Source organism: Anopheles maculipalpis, chromosome 3RL, assembly GCF_943734695.1.
Source record: "Anopheles maculipalpis chromosome 3RL, idAnoMacuDA_375_x, whole genome shotgun sequence".
NCBI lineage: Eukaryota > Metazoa > Arthropoda > Insecta > Diptera > Culicidae > Anopheles > Anopheles maculipalpis.
In genome coordinates, this window is record NC_064872.1 from 22,291,505 (window position 1) to 22,306,162 (window position 14,658).

Here is a 14,658-nt window from a genome sequence, read left to right on the forward strand (position 1 = left end):
TCGCCTGCCCGTCCGTCTGTTTGCGTATGCGTTTTTAGCTTTGTTTACTTATGAGCTCACTATCAACGATCGTACGCAAGACATCACTGGTCCGGTGAGCGACGAACCTTAGCGACAAAGGGACCCACCGAACTGCTTTGAAATGGGAAATTTTTTTAGTTGTATTTTTCCACGTGACTGGTTTCTTAGGCCGGGGTTTTCAGGTGCTTGTACCGTAAAGAAAAGCCTCCTGTACCGAGTGGTGTGACCTTCGGTGGAGATAGCTCGTGCAAGACCACGACACCTGGTGGATGATGGAGGTGATAATCGAATTTACAGTGCAATTTGACGAAGCCATAAAAAGTATCCACGGTCAAAGGAGACTGTCAAGGAAAGGTTTGTTACTTATTTTTGTATTTACTTCATTGTTTTTTGTACAATGCGTTAAGTATTACACTTTAGTTTAAATTTTTTCTTCGATTTGTAACGCTTTTAGCAAAAATTAAACAAGTAAAAAGTAGTAGCAACTTTCATTGGATAGTGATTTGCTATGATCGTCGCTGGCCGTTTGCTGTCTTGAAGAATGGCTAATGCTATGCCTGAAAATTTTTCAATTTACTGGGGTGAGTCAAATCAATCTCCAGCAATATTAAATTACCCTCCCCAAAACAAGTTCTGCTTGATCTATTGCGCTAATCTTCATCTTTTTTCCCCTCTATCTTTCATATTTCTATTCACCATGGGTCGGATGGCGCCCAGAAAGCGGAGGGAATGCGAACAAACTCAACCGGCGATGGGTAGCTTCTTCATGTTCGCTTAATGCTTCAGCCATCAAACGTTGAAATTGTGCGAAGCAATACACAACATCTGCTAGATGGAAGCCGTTTGGTTCAATCCGCTCCCACCTTACGGGCTTGATAGAAGAGTTAGACAAGTTGATTGAACGATAAACTTAAAACTAATATAAACTTAATATTTTAATTTTGTCATGCACATTGCATACTCAAAGGCGTACAATTGTCCTAATTTAATATAAGCCATAACTTTTGGCCATTCATTCATCTAGTTTAAGGCTTGATTACTAAGCAAATCGTAATAATTACTTTAGCTTACTTACGTACAATAAATTTGACTTATTTACATTTTCTGCATCAATGTTATAATTTTTTTTTGTTTTTTGTATTGTTTGAAATAGCTATCACGAATAGACTAATTTTTAAAGGTTATGGTGTCATAACAAACGTATTTGTCAAGCACCAAATTATTCTGAAATGTTATAGCAATTAAACGAATAAAGAGACCCTAATAGAATTGATTTTTTTAAAGTTTTTTGCAAATGTACTTTTTTAAATTAATCTGTTCGTGTTTCTTCATTCTCAAAGAGTACAAACAAAGCTCTTGAACAGTAATAACTCAGAAATGAATAATTTTTTATATACACTGGATTGTGGAGCAATGCTGTGCTTTGTAAATAGTAGCCAAATAAAATGTTTACCACAGCTCCCAAAATTATGCAATGTGCAAAACAATATTCAAATTTCTTATCATTTTCTCTATTTCATGAATTAATCAGGGAAGGTGTACATGCGCATCAACGACAACTATTAACGACCGACTGGAACCGGACTCTACAATCTTGTGAGCAGGGGAACCATTAATCACGTACACCTTACCCACAGCGTGTACGTTACCCTCCTCAGAGTCGGATGAAGCTCCTATGATGAACAGATAATTATTTTCCATCTGTGTTCTGCGTTGGATATGAATTGCTGTAATCGTGCTGACAATCACGTTCTACGGTTCGTTGATTCTAATGCAGTGTTAAGGCAATGAAACTAGGCGCTTATGTATGTGTATTTGTGACAGAACAAAGCAGAACAAAAATAGCAAAGACAAAATCGAAACCAGACATTTCACAATATGTGTCTTTGCAGCCTGATTTGAAACAAGCCAGATATGTTTGACAAATCTGTTTCCCCGAAAATTCAAAAGCACCTGCAGACTATGTTGTTGTTACGCTCGCTCGTCTTACGGGCAAAGGTTACTTGCAACGGCATCAAGCGAGAATACGGAAAATGTGTAAACTCACCATCAGCTGTATCAACGCTTAGGCACGAAATTGGCCAAAACATTGGTTATGTAAACCCTGCTTTTCTTATCCCTGATAACACCAGACGAGGCCCCCACTGTTTCGCGGGGGGGATTCAAACTCTAATCATTTTCGGAACCCGCTGCAGTGTGTGCATCGTATCTTTAATCCAAGTGCCGATAAGCGGTGCGAAACCGAGTACGAGTACTTAAATCGTTCCAATCGACCGACCGGCTCTACTTTCGCTGGCGTCTCTAAGACTCCGAGTTCGACCGAGTTTCTGTTTGTTCGATTGTTGAGATAGTTGAGATTCAGGATGCCTGGTCCGTTTGAGATTGATCGTTCGCCACCGAGCGCCGAGCTGCTGGAGGTCGCCAAACAGGAGCTCCGGGAGACGCCAGAAGTCCGTGCCGCTGCCGTGGAGGAGCTGCGCAAGCTGCTGAAATCGAGCGACCTGAACTTCCCGGACGATGAAGAGTTCCTGCTGATCTACCTTCGTCCATCGAAGTTTTATCCCGAAAGTGCACTCAAGTTGGTAAGTTTTTTGGACGAATGTCTGTGTTCTAGATTGAAGTTGCTCAGTGTGTCCTTCTCAATCTACCCAAAAGATGCGCAATGTAGCCGAGTTTAACAAAACCTACAAGGATCTCCTGCACAACTTAATGCCGGTGGATGTAAAGCCCGTGTTCGTCGATCATGGGCTGATCAACATCTTCACCAACCGGGATCAGAAGGGTCGCCGACTGATGGTGGTGCACATGGGCGAGAAGTGGAACACGAAGGAGGTGACCGAGGATCAGATCTTCCGGGCACTGTACACCATCCAGAAGCTGGCCGTCCTCGAACCCGCTACCCAAATTAATGGTGCGGTTGTGATCTATGACTTCAAGGGTATGGGCATGGGCCACGTAAAGGCAATGTCGACGAGCGGCGCCAAGCGATTGCTGACGTTCATTCAGGAGGCCTGCCCGCTCCGCATGAAGGCTGTCCACTTCGTTAACGAGCCGATGATCTTCAACATGGTCTGGTCGCTGTTCAAGCCGTTCGTGAAGGAGAAGCTGAACAAGCGCGTATGTAGAAAGTGCCCAGCAACCTTGATAAGCGGCGTTGTCGTCGTCGCAAGGGCAAGGTTACGCGATGGTCATGCTTCTTTAATGATGCTCCTATTATTTTGCTCCCTTCCAGATGTTCTTCCACGGTGAGAAGATGGCTAAGCTGCACGAACATATCCCCAAGGACTACCTGCCATCGAATTATGGCGGAACACTACCGGCGCTAGACTACGGTGGCAAGGAATGGTACCCGGTTGCTGAGCAGCACACCGACTTCATCACAAAGTGGAACTCGTGCGGTTTCAAATAAGCCACACTTTCACCTTCATCTTAACCTTTAAAACACATTAAAACCCTTTTTTTTTTTTTTTTTTTTTTTTTTTTTTTTTTTTTTTTTTTTTTTTTTTTTTTTTTTCAACCGAGCACACCCGGGATAAGGTGCCCTTTCACAGCTCGGAGAAGGAAATGTCTCCCAGCAAAGAGGAAAGGAGTATACTAATTTTAAGTTTATTGTAAGCAATACGGCCTGGCCGTCCCTTATGAATAAAAAAAAAAAAAAAAAAAACCCTTTTTTAACAAAAAAAAAAAAAACAATTCATTTCTTGCTGTTTCACTGTTGAACAAATGCGTTCCTTATCATTGATGACCTTTGCTCGAGAGGGTGGCTTTAATCCTTCGCGATCAATTACGATAAGATTAGGGAGGAGTGCGCTTTTGTGTTTGGGTGGGATTTGCTTGAGTGATTACTATTGGAATCGATTTACAACCGTACAAGGAATGAATTTGATTAAACACAAAAGGCAACGTTTATTGCCAGGCGGCGAAGATAACGAGAGTTGCTACCCTACAGAGGGTCATCAGAACTCTCATAAGATATTTTTAAATTGTTCCAAAAATATTTTCTTCAATTATTATAAATCCCCAACACTAATTGATCAAGATATGCGCCCAATGAAGCAACTCATCACAAGAAATCTCTTACAACACGTTTTGTTTATTTATGCACATATAACACGTAACAAGTGATAACAAATGCACCATGAGTGTAATGTAATAATCGAGTCTCTTTACAATTCCCTCATAGGACGCTCCGGAACTGCAACAGATCCCATTGTTCCTGAGGGATCGGAAACGGTTGACACTAAAAATAAAACTCACGCGGGACTTGTTTTGAAAGATGAATGATAAGCGCACAAATAGAATCGGAACGAGAGGGAGAGGGAACAGGAGAAGAAAAGAGTGAACAAGAAAGCAACATCTGACGTCTATTGGAGTCGTACAACGGCCGATTGATAACGAGTTAGACGGCTTGTGTGTTCGTTTACAGCTCACTCAATCTCCCTCGCTTGCTATGTTGTCTTGCTGGTCACGGTCAATGAGACAGGCCGAGTCGTGGTGATTAGGATGCATTTTTGTCAATCGGCAAACTTGCACCAATTTCACACGGCATCAATCTCCAGAACTTCATCGTTTACTTAAATCCACACGAGTTCCATTTCTTGATGAAGTCGAGATGCTGTTCCGCTACCGGGTACCAATCCTTGCCACCGTAGTCTAGCGCCGGAAGAGTTCCTCCGTAGTTGGATGGCAGGAACTCCTTGTGCACATGCTCGTGAAGTTTTGCCATTTTGTCACCGTGGAAGAACATCTGCAATGTTACAAAATAAGAACTCAAGTTTCACGCCTCCTGTTTCGCAAGATGTGCCACATACGTACACGCTTGTTTAGCTTCTCCTTCACGAACGGTTTGAACAGGGCCCACACCATACTGAAAATCATGGGCTGATTGATAAAATGGATGCCCTTTACACGCAGCGGACTTGCCTCCTGGATGAAGGTTAGCAGACGCTTGGCACCACCCGGGGACATCGATTTGACATGCTTCATGCCCATCCCTTTGAAGTCGTAGATCACCACGACGCCATTGATCTGGGTGGCCGGTTCAAGCATCGCTAGCTTGTGAATCGTGTACAGTACACGGAATATGTGCTCCTCGGACACAGCTTTCGGATCCCAGGGTTCGCCCATATTAACGATCATCACACGACGCCCACTCTGGTCCCGGTTGGTCAGAATGTTGATGATGTTGTGCTCGATAAACACATTCTGCACATCACTAGGCATCAAGTTGTACAGCGTTTCCTTGTAGTTCTTGTTGAACTCGGCAATGTTGCGCATCTACAGCCGGAGATCATTGGAAGCATTTTAGACACTGCGTCCTTTGCGAACTAATCGATCACCTAATCTTACCAACTTTAGTGCACTTTCGGCGTAGAATTTCGTTGGACGAAGGAAGATGATCAGGAACTCTTCATCGGTCGGGTAGTTGAGATCGGTGGCCGCCTCCAACAGCTTGCGTAGTTCCTCCACAGCAGCAGCCCGAACTTCCGGAGTTTCCCGAAGCTCCTGCTTGGCGATTTCCAGCAACTCCGCACTCGGAAGCGCCGTTTCCAGCTCAAACTTTCCCATTTGTCACACTCAAGACACTACTAGGTCACCCAACTCCGTCCGCAACGATGATCAGCACTACACTGGGACGCTGCTGTTAGATTCTGCGACCCCGAAACCGTTTCTGACCAGTCTGTTCTCTGCATTCCCGATGGCCCTGCCTTATCAGCCCATGCTTCGGTTGTTTACGTGCTGCGTCCTTTACACTGATACCCTTACCGACGCATCGATTCGTGGCGTTTCGTTAGATTAGTTTCGATGCTTTCTATCGGGAACGCTGCTCAGTTTACATTTGGCAGCGTCTTTCTTGGGGTCGTCGCAGGCCACTATCAGCGCTTTGGCCCAATCCTCTTGCCCAGTGCGCAAGGTGCCTACTGGAGCGAGAGATAAACTGATGATGTACTGTCCAGTACACACACTTCACCAGCAAAGGGGGATGGTGCTGAATGGTGAAGCAAGGCATCGATTGGATTCACATAATCCAAACATAAACGAACAAGCGAAAGGCCGTTAACACTTGGAAGGAAGTGAGCCGCTGAAGCTTGCGATTGATAAAACGGGAAGTCGGGCCGGGAGTCGTCTTATCAGGCACGAGTGTTGAGATGATTTGAAGGTTTGTGTGACAAACAGTTGGAAGTTACTGTGAGGAAAGAAGACAATTGATACCGTTGGACTTTGACTGGGCAGAGGGTTGCTTCTAAAGTACTGTTCATTTAGAATTTGGTCACTCTATCTCATGTATAGTAGAACCCCCAGTGGTGCTATATGGAATTTCTTGACACCTATGAGCAGGTATTGGAGCACTCTTCCCTCTAATGGAGTAGTTTTAGCTTGATCGTGCTTTTTTCAGTTATTATTAACGATGGAGCTGCAATGCAGACAATTAATTGTGCACATCCACTTAGAAAACTCAACTCAGTTCGTGAGAAAAATAGGAAAATTCCTTCAAATAGCGTCTTCTACTGTTGAATATGTTTTGAAATGGTTTCGGGAACGTCAAAGCATGGCTAGAAAGATTGAACAATGGATCGTCAGCTGAACTACAAGGTGTTGAGAACGTTAAAGTCTAAGCTTGAACATTCAAATGAGGATATTGCCAATAAAAAAGATACACCATCAGTACCGTCAGAAGAGTCGGATTGAGTGCAGATTACCGTTCTTTTCGTAGTTCAAAGCAACCAAACAGAACTCTGAAGCATAATTACATCGCTTAACCACGTGCTCCCAAAATTGTATGACCAGGTTCTAATGAGAATCAGAAAACGAATGACCGAGTTATCACCGATTTTCCATGGGAATGCTGTTGTTTTCCGCAATAGCTGGGCGAGGGGTGGAGGGATCGGGTTGAGGTGTTCGGCAAAAAGATGCGCGGCTTCAAGACTCGTCCAACGGTATGCCGGACGCCAGAATCGGGCCAGGAATCACCGAGCTACCGCCGGTTTTCCATGGGAATACTGTTGTTTTCCGCAATAACTGGGCGAGGGGTGGAGGGATCGGGTTGAGGTGTTCGGCAAAAAGAAGCGCGGCCTCAAGACTCGTCCAACGGTATGCCGGACGCCAGGATCGGGCGCGGAATCACCGAGTTATCACCGATTTTCCATGGGAATGCTGTTGTTTTCCGCAATAGCTGGGCGAGGGGTGGAGGGATCGGGTTGAGGTGTTCGGCAAAAAGATGTGCGGCTTCAAGACTCGTCCAACGGTATGCCGGACGCCAGAATCGGGCCAGGAATCACCGAGCTACCGCCGGTTTTCCATGGGAATACTGTTGTTTTCCGCAATAACTGGGCGAGGGGTGGAGGGATCGAGTTGAGGTGTTCGGCAAAAAGATGCGCGGCTTCAAAACGCATCCAACGGTATGCCGGACGCCAGGATCGGACCAGGGACGACCGAGTTAACGCCGATTTTCCATGGGAATGCTGCTGACAGAATCTCCCCCCCCCCTCCACCAGCATGGTGTCGGAAAATCCCTCTTAGTTCCCTTTATTATTGAAAAATTCATGATGGAGGCCTTTTTTAACAATATTTCTGGAAGGAAATAAAAATGAGATTGACAAACTTAAAATGGATCGGAAAAATATTTGTCATGACGGAAAGAAAATAAATTTCTGACCAATTTTGAAATTTCCATTTGCTACCTCTTTGCTGTTATGCTCTCCTGTTACTCCTGGTCAAATTTTGTCGCATCGAAAACCGACCCATTTTGGCACAAAAATCCGACCAGGAGTAACAGGAGAGCATGCATTCGAAGAGGTAGCTCGGGCCGGACCAAAAATCCCAAATTCAATTTTAATTTTCGAAATCCAAGTTAAAATTGAGTTGGAAATTTTAAGTTTGGAATTCAACTTTAATTTTTGACTCGAGATTTTAAAACTGACTTTGGATTTTAAAATTGAATTTCGAATTTTTGATCCGGCCCGAGCTACCTCTTCGAATGCATGCTCTCCTGTTACTCCTGGTCGGATTTTTGTGCCAAAATGGGTCGGTTTTCGATGCGACAAAATTTGACCAGGAGTAACAGGAGAGCATAACAGCAAAGAGGTAGCAAATGGAAATTTCAAAATTGGTCAGAAATTTATTTTCTTTCCGTCATGACAAATATTTTTCCGATCCATTTTAAGTTTGTCAATCTCATTTTTATTTCCTTCCAGAAATATTGTTAAAAAAGGCCTCCATCATGAATTTTTCAATAATAAAGGGAACTAAGGGGGATTTTCCGACATCATGCTGGTGGAGGGGGGGAGGGATTCTGCCAGCAGCATTCCCATGGAAAACCAGCAATAACTCGGTCAATCTTCGTACGATCTTGGCGTCCGGCATACCGTTGGATGCGTCTTGAAGCCGCGCATCTTTTTGCCGAACACCTCAACTCGATCCCTCCACCCCTCGCCTAGCTATTGCGGAAAACAACAGCATTCCCATGGAAAACCGGCGGTAGCTCGGTGATTCCTGGCCTGATCCTGGCGTCCGGCATACCGTTGGACGAGTCTTGACGCCGCGCATCTTTTTGCCGAATACCTCAACCCGATCCCTCCACCCCCCGCCCAGTTATTGCGGAAAACAACAGTATTCCCGTGGAAAATCGGTTATAACTCGGTCATTCCTGGTCCGATCCTAGCTTCCGACATACCGATGGATGCGTCTTGAAGGATGCATCTTTTTGCCCAACACCCTACCCTTATCTCTTCAATAACCATCTAGTCACTGCGGAATAATTACGAAAACAAGTTTTTTTGTGAAATGACTTGGTGGAGGAATCAACAGTGGGTGGAGGAGTCGTGATCCCCAATGAATGACGAAACGTACATTAAAATAGATTTTAGGTTAAAGGATTTTAGATTACAAAACACGGGTTTTTGTAACAAATCAATCTATGAACTCGACTGTTTATGAAGATCAGTACCTGGAGAAGTGTGTTTTACTTTTTATTAAAGCTGGCTTGTACAAGCCCAGTTAAGCTCTTGTCAGATTTGCAAACTGCCCAACACGTATACTTTTGTAAAAAAAAACAGCTACTGAAGTGGATAAACCAGTTGTGCGGCAACTTATGAGAGGTATCAAACGAACGTAGCTTAAATTCATCCGTACATAAGCAAACATATTTTTCTTGAATTTTGTGATAAAAGAACAATAAAAAAAAAACTTGCGTTTGATGTTGAAATATTATTTCTACGTTAAAAATGTCTCGTTTTATAGCCTGAGATGAGTGATCGAATCCTAAATGAATGACACTTTAAGCAGGATGCACTTGATGTTTGACGTAATCACAACAAAACGAAAAGGATTGGGAAAAAAATGCAACAGAATATTAAACAATATCCCCCGTTGATTTGAATAATGTCAACAAAGCATTGCACTTTGGAGCAGACTTCACCTTTCGCGTTACTGCTGATCAGGTTAATGGCTTGGAAAGTAAACAAATTGACATTCAGTTTGCTTACTGTTGATTATAAAAAAGTACACATTTTGAACTGCAGGGTACAACTCTCAACTCAACTTGCGGTTGTGTAAAGCATGGCACAACTGATAAGCTTCATCCATCTGTGCTTGCCGCTCTTTCGCACAAATCATTAACGATCGTTACATAATAAGAATACAGCGTGGAGCTGTGGCGTTTTATTATTTATAAAATCAACCAATTTAACTTGGAACACAACAGTAAAAAGAAGGTTTAAAAGCTGATTAGGTGAAGTAAGCTGTGGAGCAAACGTTCTTATATTTCAATATTCGTATTTGAAAAATTAATAACTTGTTTTAAGATCTTTTTTTCACTAATTTCGTTGTAAATAACCTGATACAAAATAAAAATACTTTTGGCATTTGGAATTATTTTAAGATATATTTTAATCGTTTTGTTGAAAGTAAATTTTAATAATATTTTTGCTCAAAGTAAGTTGTTAGGCCTTGCTTTACCCTTCTGTTGTCTGACGTCCGATCCCGTGTATATTCCACAGTGATACTATCGACTCACCATACGGTATTTACGCATCAACACAACCACTCAAGACTAAGGACGCTCTGCAAATAATTCAGACCTGTCCAATGGAAGACCAGACCGATCCTAAACCCCGCGAATCTGCCAAATTTAACGCTATATTGAACGCATTCGGCTTTGGTATAGAAACATATCCCTTCAAATCAATATTTTAGCATTTCGCAGAAAAGTTATTGAAACTTAAATTAATTATTTATTTATTTCATTTATTTATTTCATATATTGACAAGGCGTTTCCTCCTTATTCTTTGAATTAATGTAAAAATTTGTGGTTAATGTAAAAATTAATGAATTGATATATTAATACATGAGTAGATACAGGAGTACGTCACAACAGAAGAATCGAATATCGTGTGTGATACACAGACAGACTTTGATTGTATTCGAAATAAAAATTATATTTTAAATCTTTAACTTACTTTCTAAGTAAGCAGCTGGAAAATGGTAAAATGATAATTCAACTTATATTTCATCATAAAAATTAAATTACAAATTAACCATCAATAAAGTATAAATAAATTACAGCATTTAATCACTACACTGTAACAGTGCACTGATCTCAACATTTCTCAAACAACTTACAATAATACTTTTCCTGTTTCAATAATTCATTACATGCTTAACCGCCAATACTCACTTCATTCAAACGAAATACAAACATTTTCATCATATTTTTACAGACGACTCCGTTCACCAGGACTCAGCCAACTGTGGAATCCACTCCTCCGTAGGCAACTGCGCCATCAAACTTCCTAATCACATCTTCATCTTTTCCGCCGAAGCAATAGACTTCCCATATCCAGCTCCTGGACTTCATAACTGCATCCCCGACAATCGTTTTCTGTTGGATTCCGGGTCATTCCGGAATCAACGGAAACGAGAAAGCCGACCAACTTGCCAACGATGATCGGCTCCGTCCTGATGAATCACACAACACGCCTTTCACGCCGTGATGCCATCCGCTTCACCAACACCATCATCTCCCAACACTGGAACTCCACATGGCACAACGTAGACCTCAGCAACAAACTCATTCCTATCAAGCACAACAGCTCTTCATGGGAAGGTATCGAATCCAGCCACGTCCAACGAGTCCTTTCCCGCCTTCGTATAGGTCATACCCGTCTTACGCACTCCTACCTCCTAGAAAAATCTAGTCCTCCACTCTGCAGCTTCTGTGGTGTTGACTTCACCGTCCGCCACATCCTCACCGATTGCCATGGATACACGACACACCGAGCCACCTGTCAACTAGAAACTGTTTTAATGACAATCCTATGACCCGACAAATTCCAGCAGAACCGCCTCATCATATTTTTACGTATAAGTAGTTTATAAAAAGAAATTTAAGCAATAGTTTAAACTTATCCGATACCATATGCCATAATAGTTTCCATAGTTTTATAGGCAATAGTTTTCCATAATATTTAAGCCACATATACGATAGTGTTGTATTAGATTAAACCATTTTTAATACAGTAGAGTGGCGAATGTAGTCTCAAAGACTCAAAGCCTCTATGAATAAACAAAAAAAAAATACATGCTTAACAGTTCTGCAATAGTTTTCCGCAATACCTGCAACACAATCATAAGTAACCCTGCCTGCTGCTCTACATTCACAGGTGCATTGCGCATTGCATATATTCAGGCGCTTCTCGAACTCGAGCTCGAACTCGAGCATTGGCTTAATTTAAAATTACGACAAAAAACGGAAAGTTAAAAATAAATTGTACTAAGCCGTTTGCCATAGCAATTGTAGTAATCTAGTCATATATCCAATCTAGTTAGTATCATAAAAGTGTAACAAATTCACTCATATCATCGCTTATCGGTAAGAGTAGCCAAACGGACCAGGAAAACCCCCATATCGTCATTATAACGCTAGTCCATTATCCGACTGGAATTCGACATTGATCCTTCGCTAATCCCACCCGAGATAAGAGAAATCAAAACCTCATGGCTCTTTGATCGATGTCAATTTATTTACCTTTATTGCTATAAATACCATTCCGAGCTATTACAAGACCGAGCGTGTGGGTAAGCAGCAACTAATCTCTCTAAACCCACATGACGGTACGGTCTCGTTGCTGGCAATGATCGTTTTTGCTGACTTCCTAATCACTAATAGTGTCCCGTTTTGATCCCATGTGTGCTTGCACGAAACGCTTTGCGCTAGCGTCTCTTGTATATAAGTATTGAAAGAAAGAAATGGCGACTGTTTGTTTTCGTCCTTCAACGCCCCGAAATGGAAAGACGGAAGCTTATCACATCGCGCACGCGTGTTATTCGGTTCAGCTTTGCTCGCGACGTCATTGTTCGCGATTGCTTATCGGGCTGCAGCCAATAATGATCGAACTTCGCACCATCCGTTCCTAATGCCACGGTTGATTGGTTATGGGTGTAAGTAGTTTTTGGCCTCTCTTTGGAATGCGATGGCCTGCAGACGATGGTGCAGGAATGGTTGAAATACGCTCAAGGACCCGCCGCATAGCCGTAGTGGTTCCATCGCTGGAAGTGTTCGGTGTACTTCTCGATGCACGGATACCACTCGCGGGAACCGTAGTCGAGTGCCGGTCGAGTACCGCCATAGTTTTTGGGCAGATCGGCCGGATCGATATGTTGGTGCAGCTTCTTCATATCATTACCATGGAAATAGAGCTGTTGGGAAAGATCTTGCATTAGAAATGTCCGCCAGCTATTTGAAGTCCCAAATGAAGGAATGGCCACTTACCCGCTTCTTAAGCTTGTCGCCAATAAACGGTTTGAACAGTGTCCACACCATGTTGAAGATGTAAGGCTGCTTGAGGATGTGGAACTCTTTCATCCGCAACGGGACAGCTTCCTGCAGGAAGGTAAGCAACAGCTTCGAAAACGACGGCGACAGTCCTCGCACCTGCTTCAACCCGAGTCCCTCAAAATCCATCACGATCACTACACCATTGATCTGTGTCGCCGGTTCGAGCTGCGCCACCAAATGTACCAAATAGAACATCCGGAATAGTTTATCCGCCGTCACTGCTTTCGGATCCCAGACCGATCCGCAGCTGACGATCAATATCCTCCGGCCTTTCCTGTCCCGATTCGTCAGTACGTTTACGATTTTGTGATCGATAAAGGAGAGCTTTTCGTCTTCCGGCGAGAGGTTGTGCATGAGCGGGAAGTTGTTCTTCTTGAAGTCGGCTATTCTTCGCATCTGCGCACAAACCAGACAAACACAATACACCCATTATTATTTTTTCTACATCTGTGGTCATACGATTCGATAAGAAACTGCATCCATCCCTATGCCTGCCTGCTCTAGTCCATCCTTTCCTATTGATTATATGGGAAGCCTTATCAAAAAGCACCCGTTTTCGGTCAAAACACGCAACAGCTTATCGGGTGCTTCTTATTTTCTTTTGGTTGGAAATTAAAGGTACGAGTTTTCGTAAGGTTTGAAGGTGTCCACAAAAAGCGCCAACATTCGGGCCAACGAAAACTGATTATTGTGCACAAGTACAATGCGAAGGATCAGATTACAACAGGTAAGGCGGGCACGACCCAGTAAGCTTGACAACACTACCGACACCATACCGCTGACTTACGCGAACTTACCATTTTGAGCGCGCTGTCCGGATAGAAGTGGCACGGCCGCAGAAAGATCAGCAGGAAGTCGTCATCGTCCGCATAGTTCAGGTCGGTGGCATTGTGCAGCAGTTCACGCAACTGCTTGATCGCCTGCTCGCGCACCTCGGGCGTTTCGCGCAACTCACGCCGGGACACTTCCAACAATTCCTGGCTAGGTGGATCTGTGACGATGTCGAACGGTGGCTGTGCTATCGTCTTCATTTTATTCGCTTTGTTTTGGGATCGGCTTGATGGGTGCACCGCTTGGGAGAATTCGCGATCCTTCTGCAGCTAACTGGCTAACCACGTCACACTGAGAACTGATCGCCGACTTCGGCCACTGTAAAGTCGAGTCCCCGCGAAAAAACCTAAATCTGAACCGCTTCGCTCTGCGGCCACAACACGAATGTGTTTGCGCACCGGCACTCATCGATTACATCAAAATCGCGCGCGCAATGCACACTTCTCTTCCATTCCTTTCCCTCATATCTTCACCCCCCCCCCCCCACCTCTCGTGTCTCCCCCTTATTCTAGCTCCAGTGAGCGATAAGTTGGCAATTTGTGTGTGTCGGTCGCCTTTTTTTTTTAGATTTTTGGGAAGGGAGGTTGTTTCGGGGTGAAAAATGAAATTTTTGCTTCTGCGTCACCAAAACACCCGCTACGCTGGCACAATCGGATCAGCGGCATACTTATAATCGCCAATCGCCACCACCCCCTGATACCTCTCTGCCAACTTCTGTGCAGAGAGCGTCTACCGCCATGTACTTGCTGATTTCAATTCGTTAGTTTAAAGATAAGTGGAGGCTTGCTACCAGCCTCGCTTGTTTCGAGACGTGTCACCGAAAACAGCTGATAGTCTACCTACCCTATGCGACTTCCTGCCTGCAAGGGGTACACGCTTATCAGCTACATTACTAAGTCCATCGCCAAGGCCACGACTAGTTGGGTAAGATTTTGTCACCACATTTCCTCATCCGAACACGTCACGGGAA

The 14,658-nt window shown here is 43.6% G+C and overlaps 4 protein-coding genes across 4 annotated transcripts in view; 2 read left to right on the top strand and 2 right to left on the bottom strand.

Moving 5' to 3' along the window:
- LOC126565552 (troponin C) overlaps positions 1–14,658 on the top strand; it is a 400,267-nt gene that overhangs the window by 380,889 nt on the left and 4,720 nt on the right. The window lies entirely within an intron of this gene.
- On the top strand, positions 2,377–3,531 carry LOC126565174 (retinaldehyde-binding protein 1-like). The gene is made up of 3 exons (XM_050222322.1): positions 2,377–2,603; positions 2,677–3,138; positions 3,254–3,531. Exons 1-3 carry the CDS (start codon positions 2,385–2,387, stop codon positions 3,428–3,430), a joined length of 858 nt encoding a protein of 285 aa, XP_050078279.1. The 5' UTR covers positions 2,377–2,384; the 3' UTR covers positions 3,431–3,531.
- On the bottom strand, positions 4,592–5,591 carry LOC126565176 (retinaldehyde-binding protein 1-like). Its single transcript, XM_050222324.1, has 3 exons — positions 5,371–5,591; positions 4,837–5,298; positions 4,592–4,768 (listed from the first exon to the last, which is right to left on the bottom strand). Exons 1-3 carry the CDS (start codon positions 5,587–5,589, stop codon positions 4,592–4,594), a joined length of 858 nt encoding a protein of 285 aa, XP_050078281.1. The 5' UTR covers positions 5,590–5,591.
- LOC126565156 (clavesin-1-like) lies at positions 12,533–13,888 on the bottom strand. The gene is made up of 3 exons (XM_050222303.1): positions 13,655–13,888; positions 12,792–13,253; positions 12,533–12,718 (listed from the first exon to the last, which is right to left on the bottom strand). The coding sequence occupies exons 1-3, from the start codon at positions 13,886–13,888 to the stop codon at positions 12,533–12,535; spliced, it is 882 nt and encodes a 293-aa protein (XP_050078260.1).

Excerpts from the sequence above, each read along its gene's own strand:
- LOC126565174 (XM_050222322.1), top strand. The coding sequence starts at position 2,385 with ATGCCTGGTCCGTTTGAGATTGATCGTTCGCCACCGAGCGCCGAGCTG. Across the intron at positions 2,604-2,676 it reads CCGAAAGTGCACTCAAGTTG|ATGCGCAATGTAGCCGAGTT; the intron begins GTAAGTTTTTTG and ends TCTACCCAAAAG. Across the intron at positions 3,139-3,253 it reads AGGAGAAGCTGAACAAGCGC|ATGTTCTTCCACGGTGAGAA; the intron begins GTATGTAGAAAG and ends GCTCCCTTCCAG.
- LOC126565176 (XM_050222324.1), bottom strand. The coding sequence starts at position 5,589 with ATGGGAAAGTTTGAGCTGGAAACGGCGCTTCCGAGTGCGGAGTTGCTG. Across the intron at positions 5,299-5,370 it reads CCGAAAGTGCACTAAAGTTG|ATGCGCAACATTGCCGAGTT; the intron begins GTAAGATTAGGT and ends CTCCGGCTGTAG. Across the intron at positions 4,769-4,836 it reads AGGAGAAGCTAAACAAGCGT|ATGTTCTTCCACGGTGACAA; the intron begins GTACGTATGTGG and ends GTAACATTGCAG.
- LOC126565156 (XM_050222303.1), bottom strand. The coding sequence starts at position 13,888 with ATGAAGACGATAGCACAGCCACCGTTCGACATCGTCACAGATCCACCT. Across the intron at positions 13,254-13,654 it reads CGGACAGCGCGCTCAAAATG|ATGCGAAGAATAGCCGACTT; the intron begins GTAAGTTCGCGT and ends GTTTGTGCGCAG. Across the intron at positions 12,719-12,791 it reads GCGACAAGCTTAAGAAGCGG|CTCTATTTCCATGGTAATGA; the intron begins GTAAGTGGCCAT and ends CTTTCCCAACAG.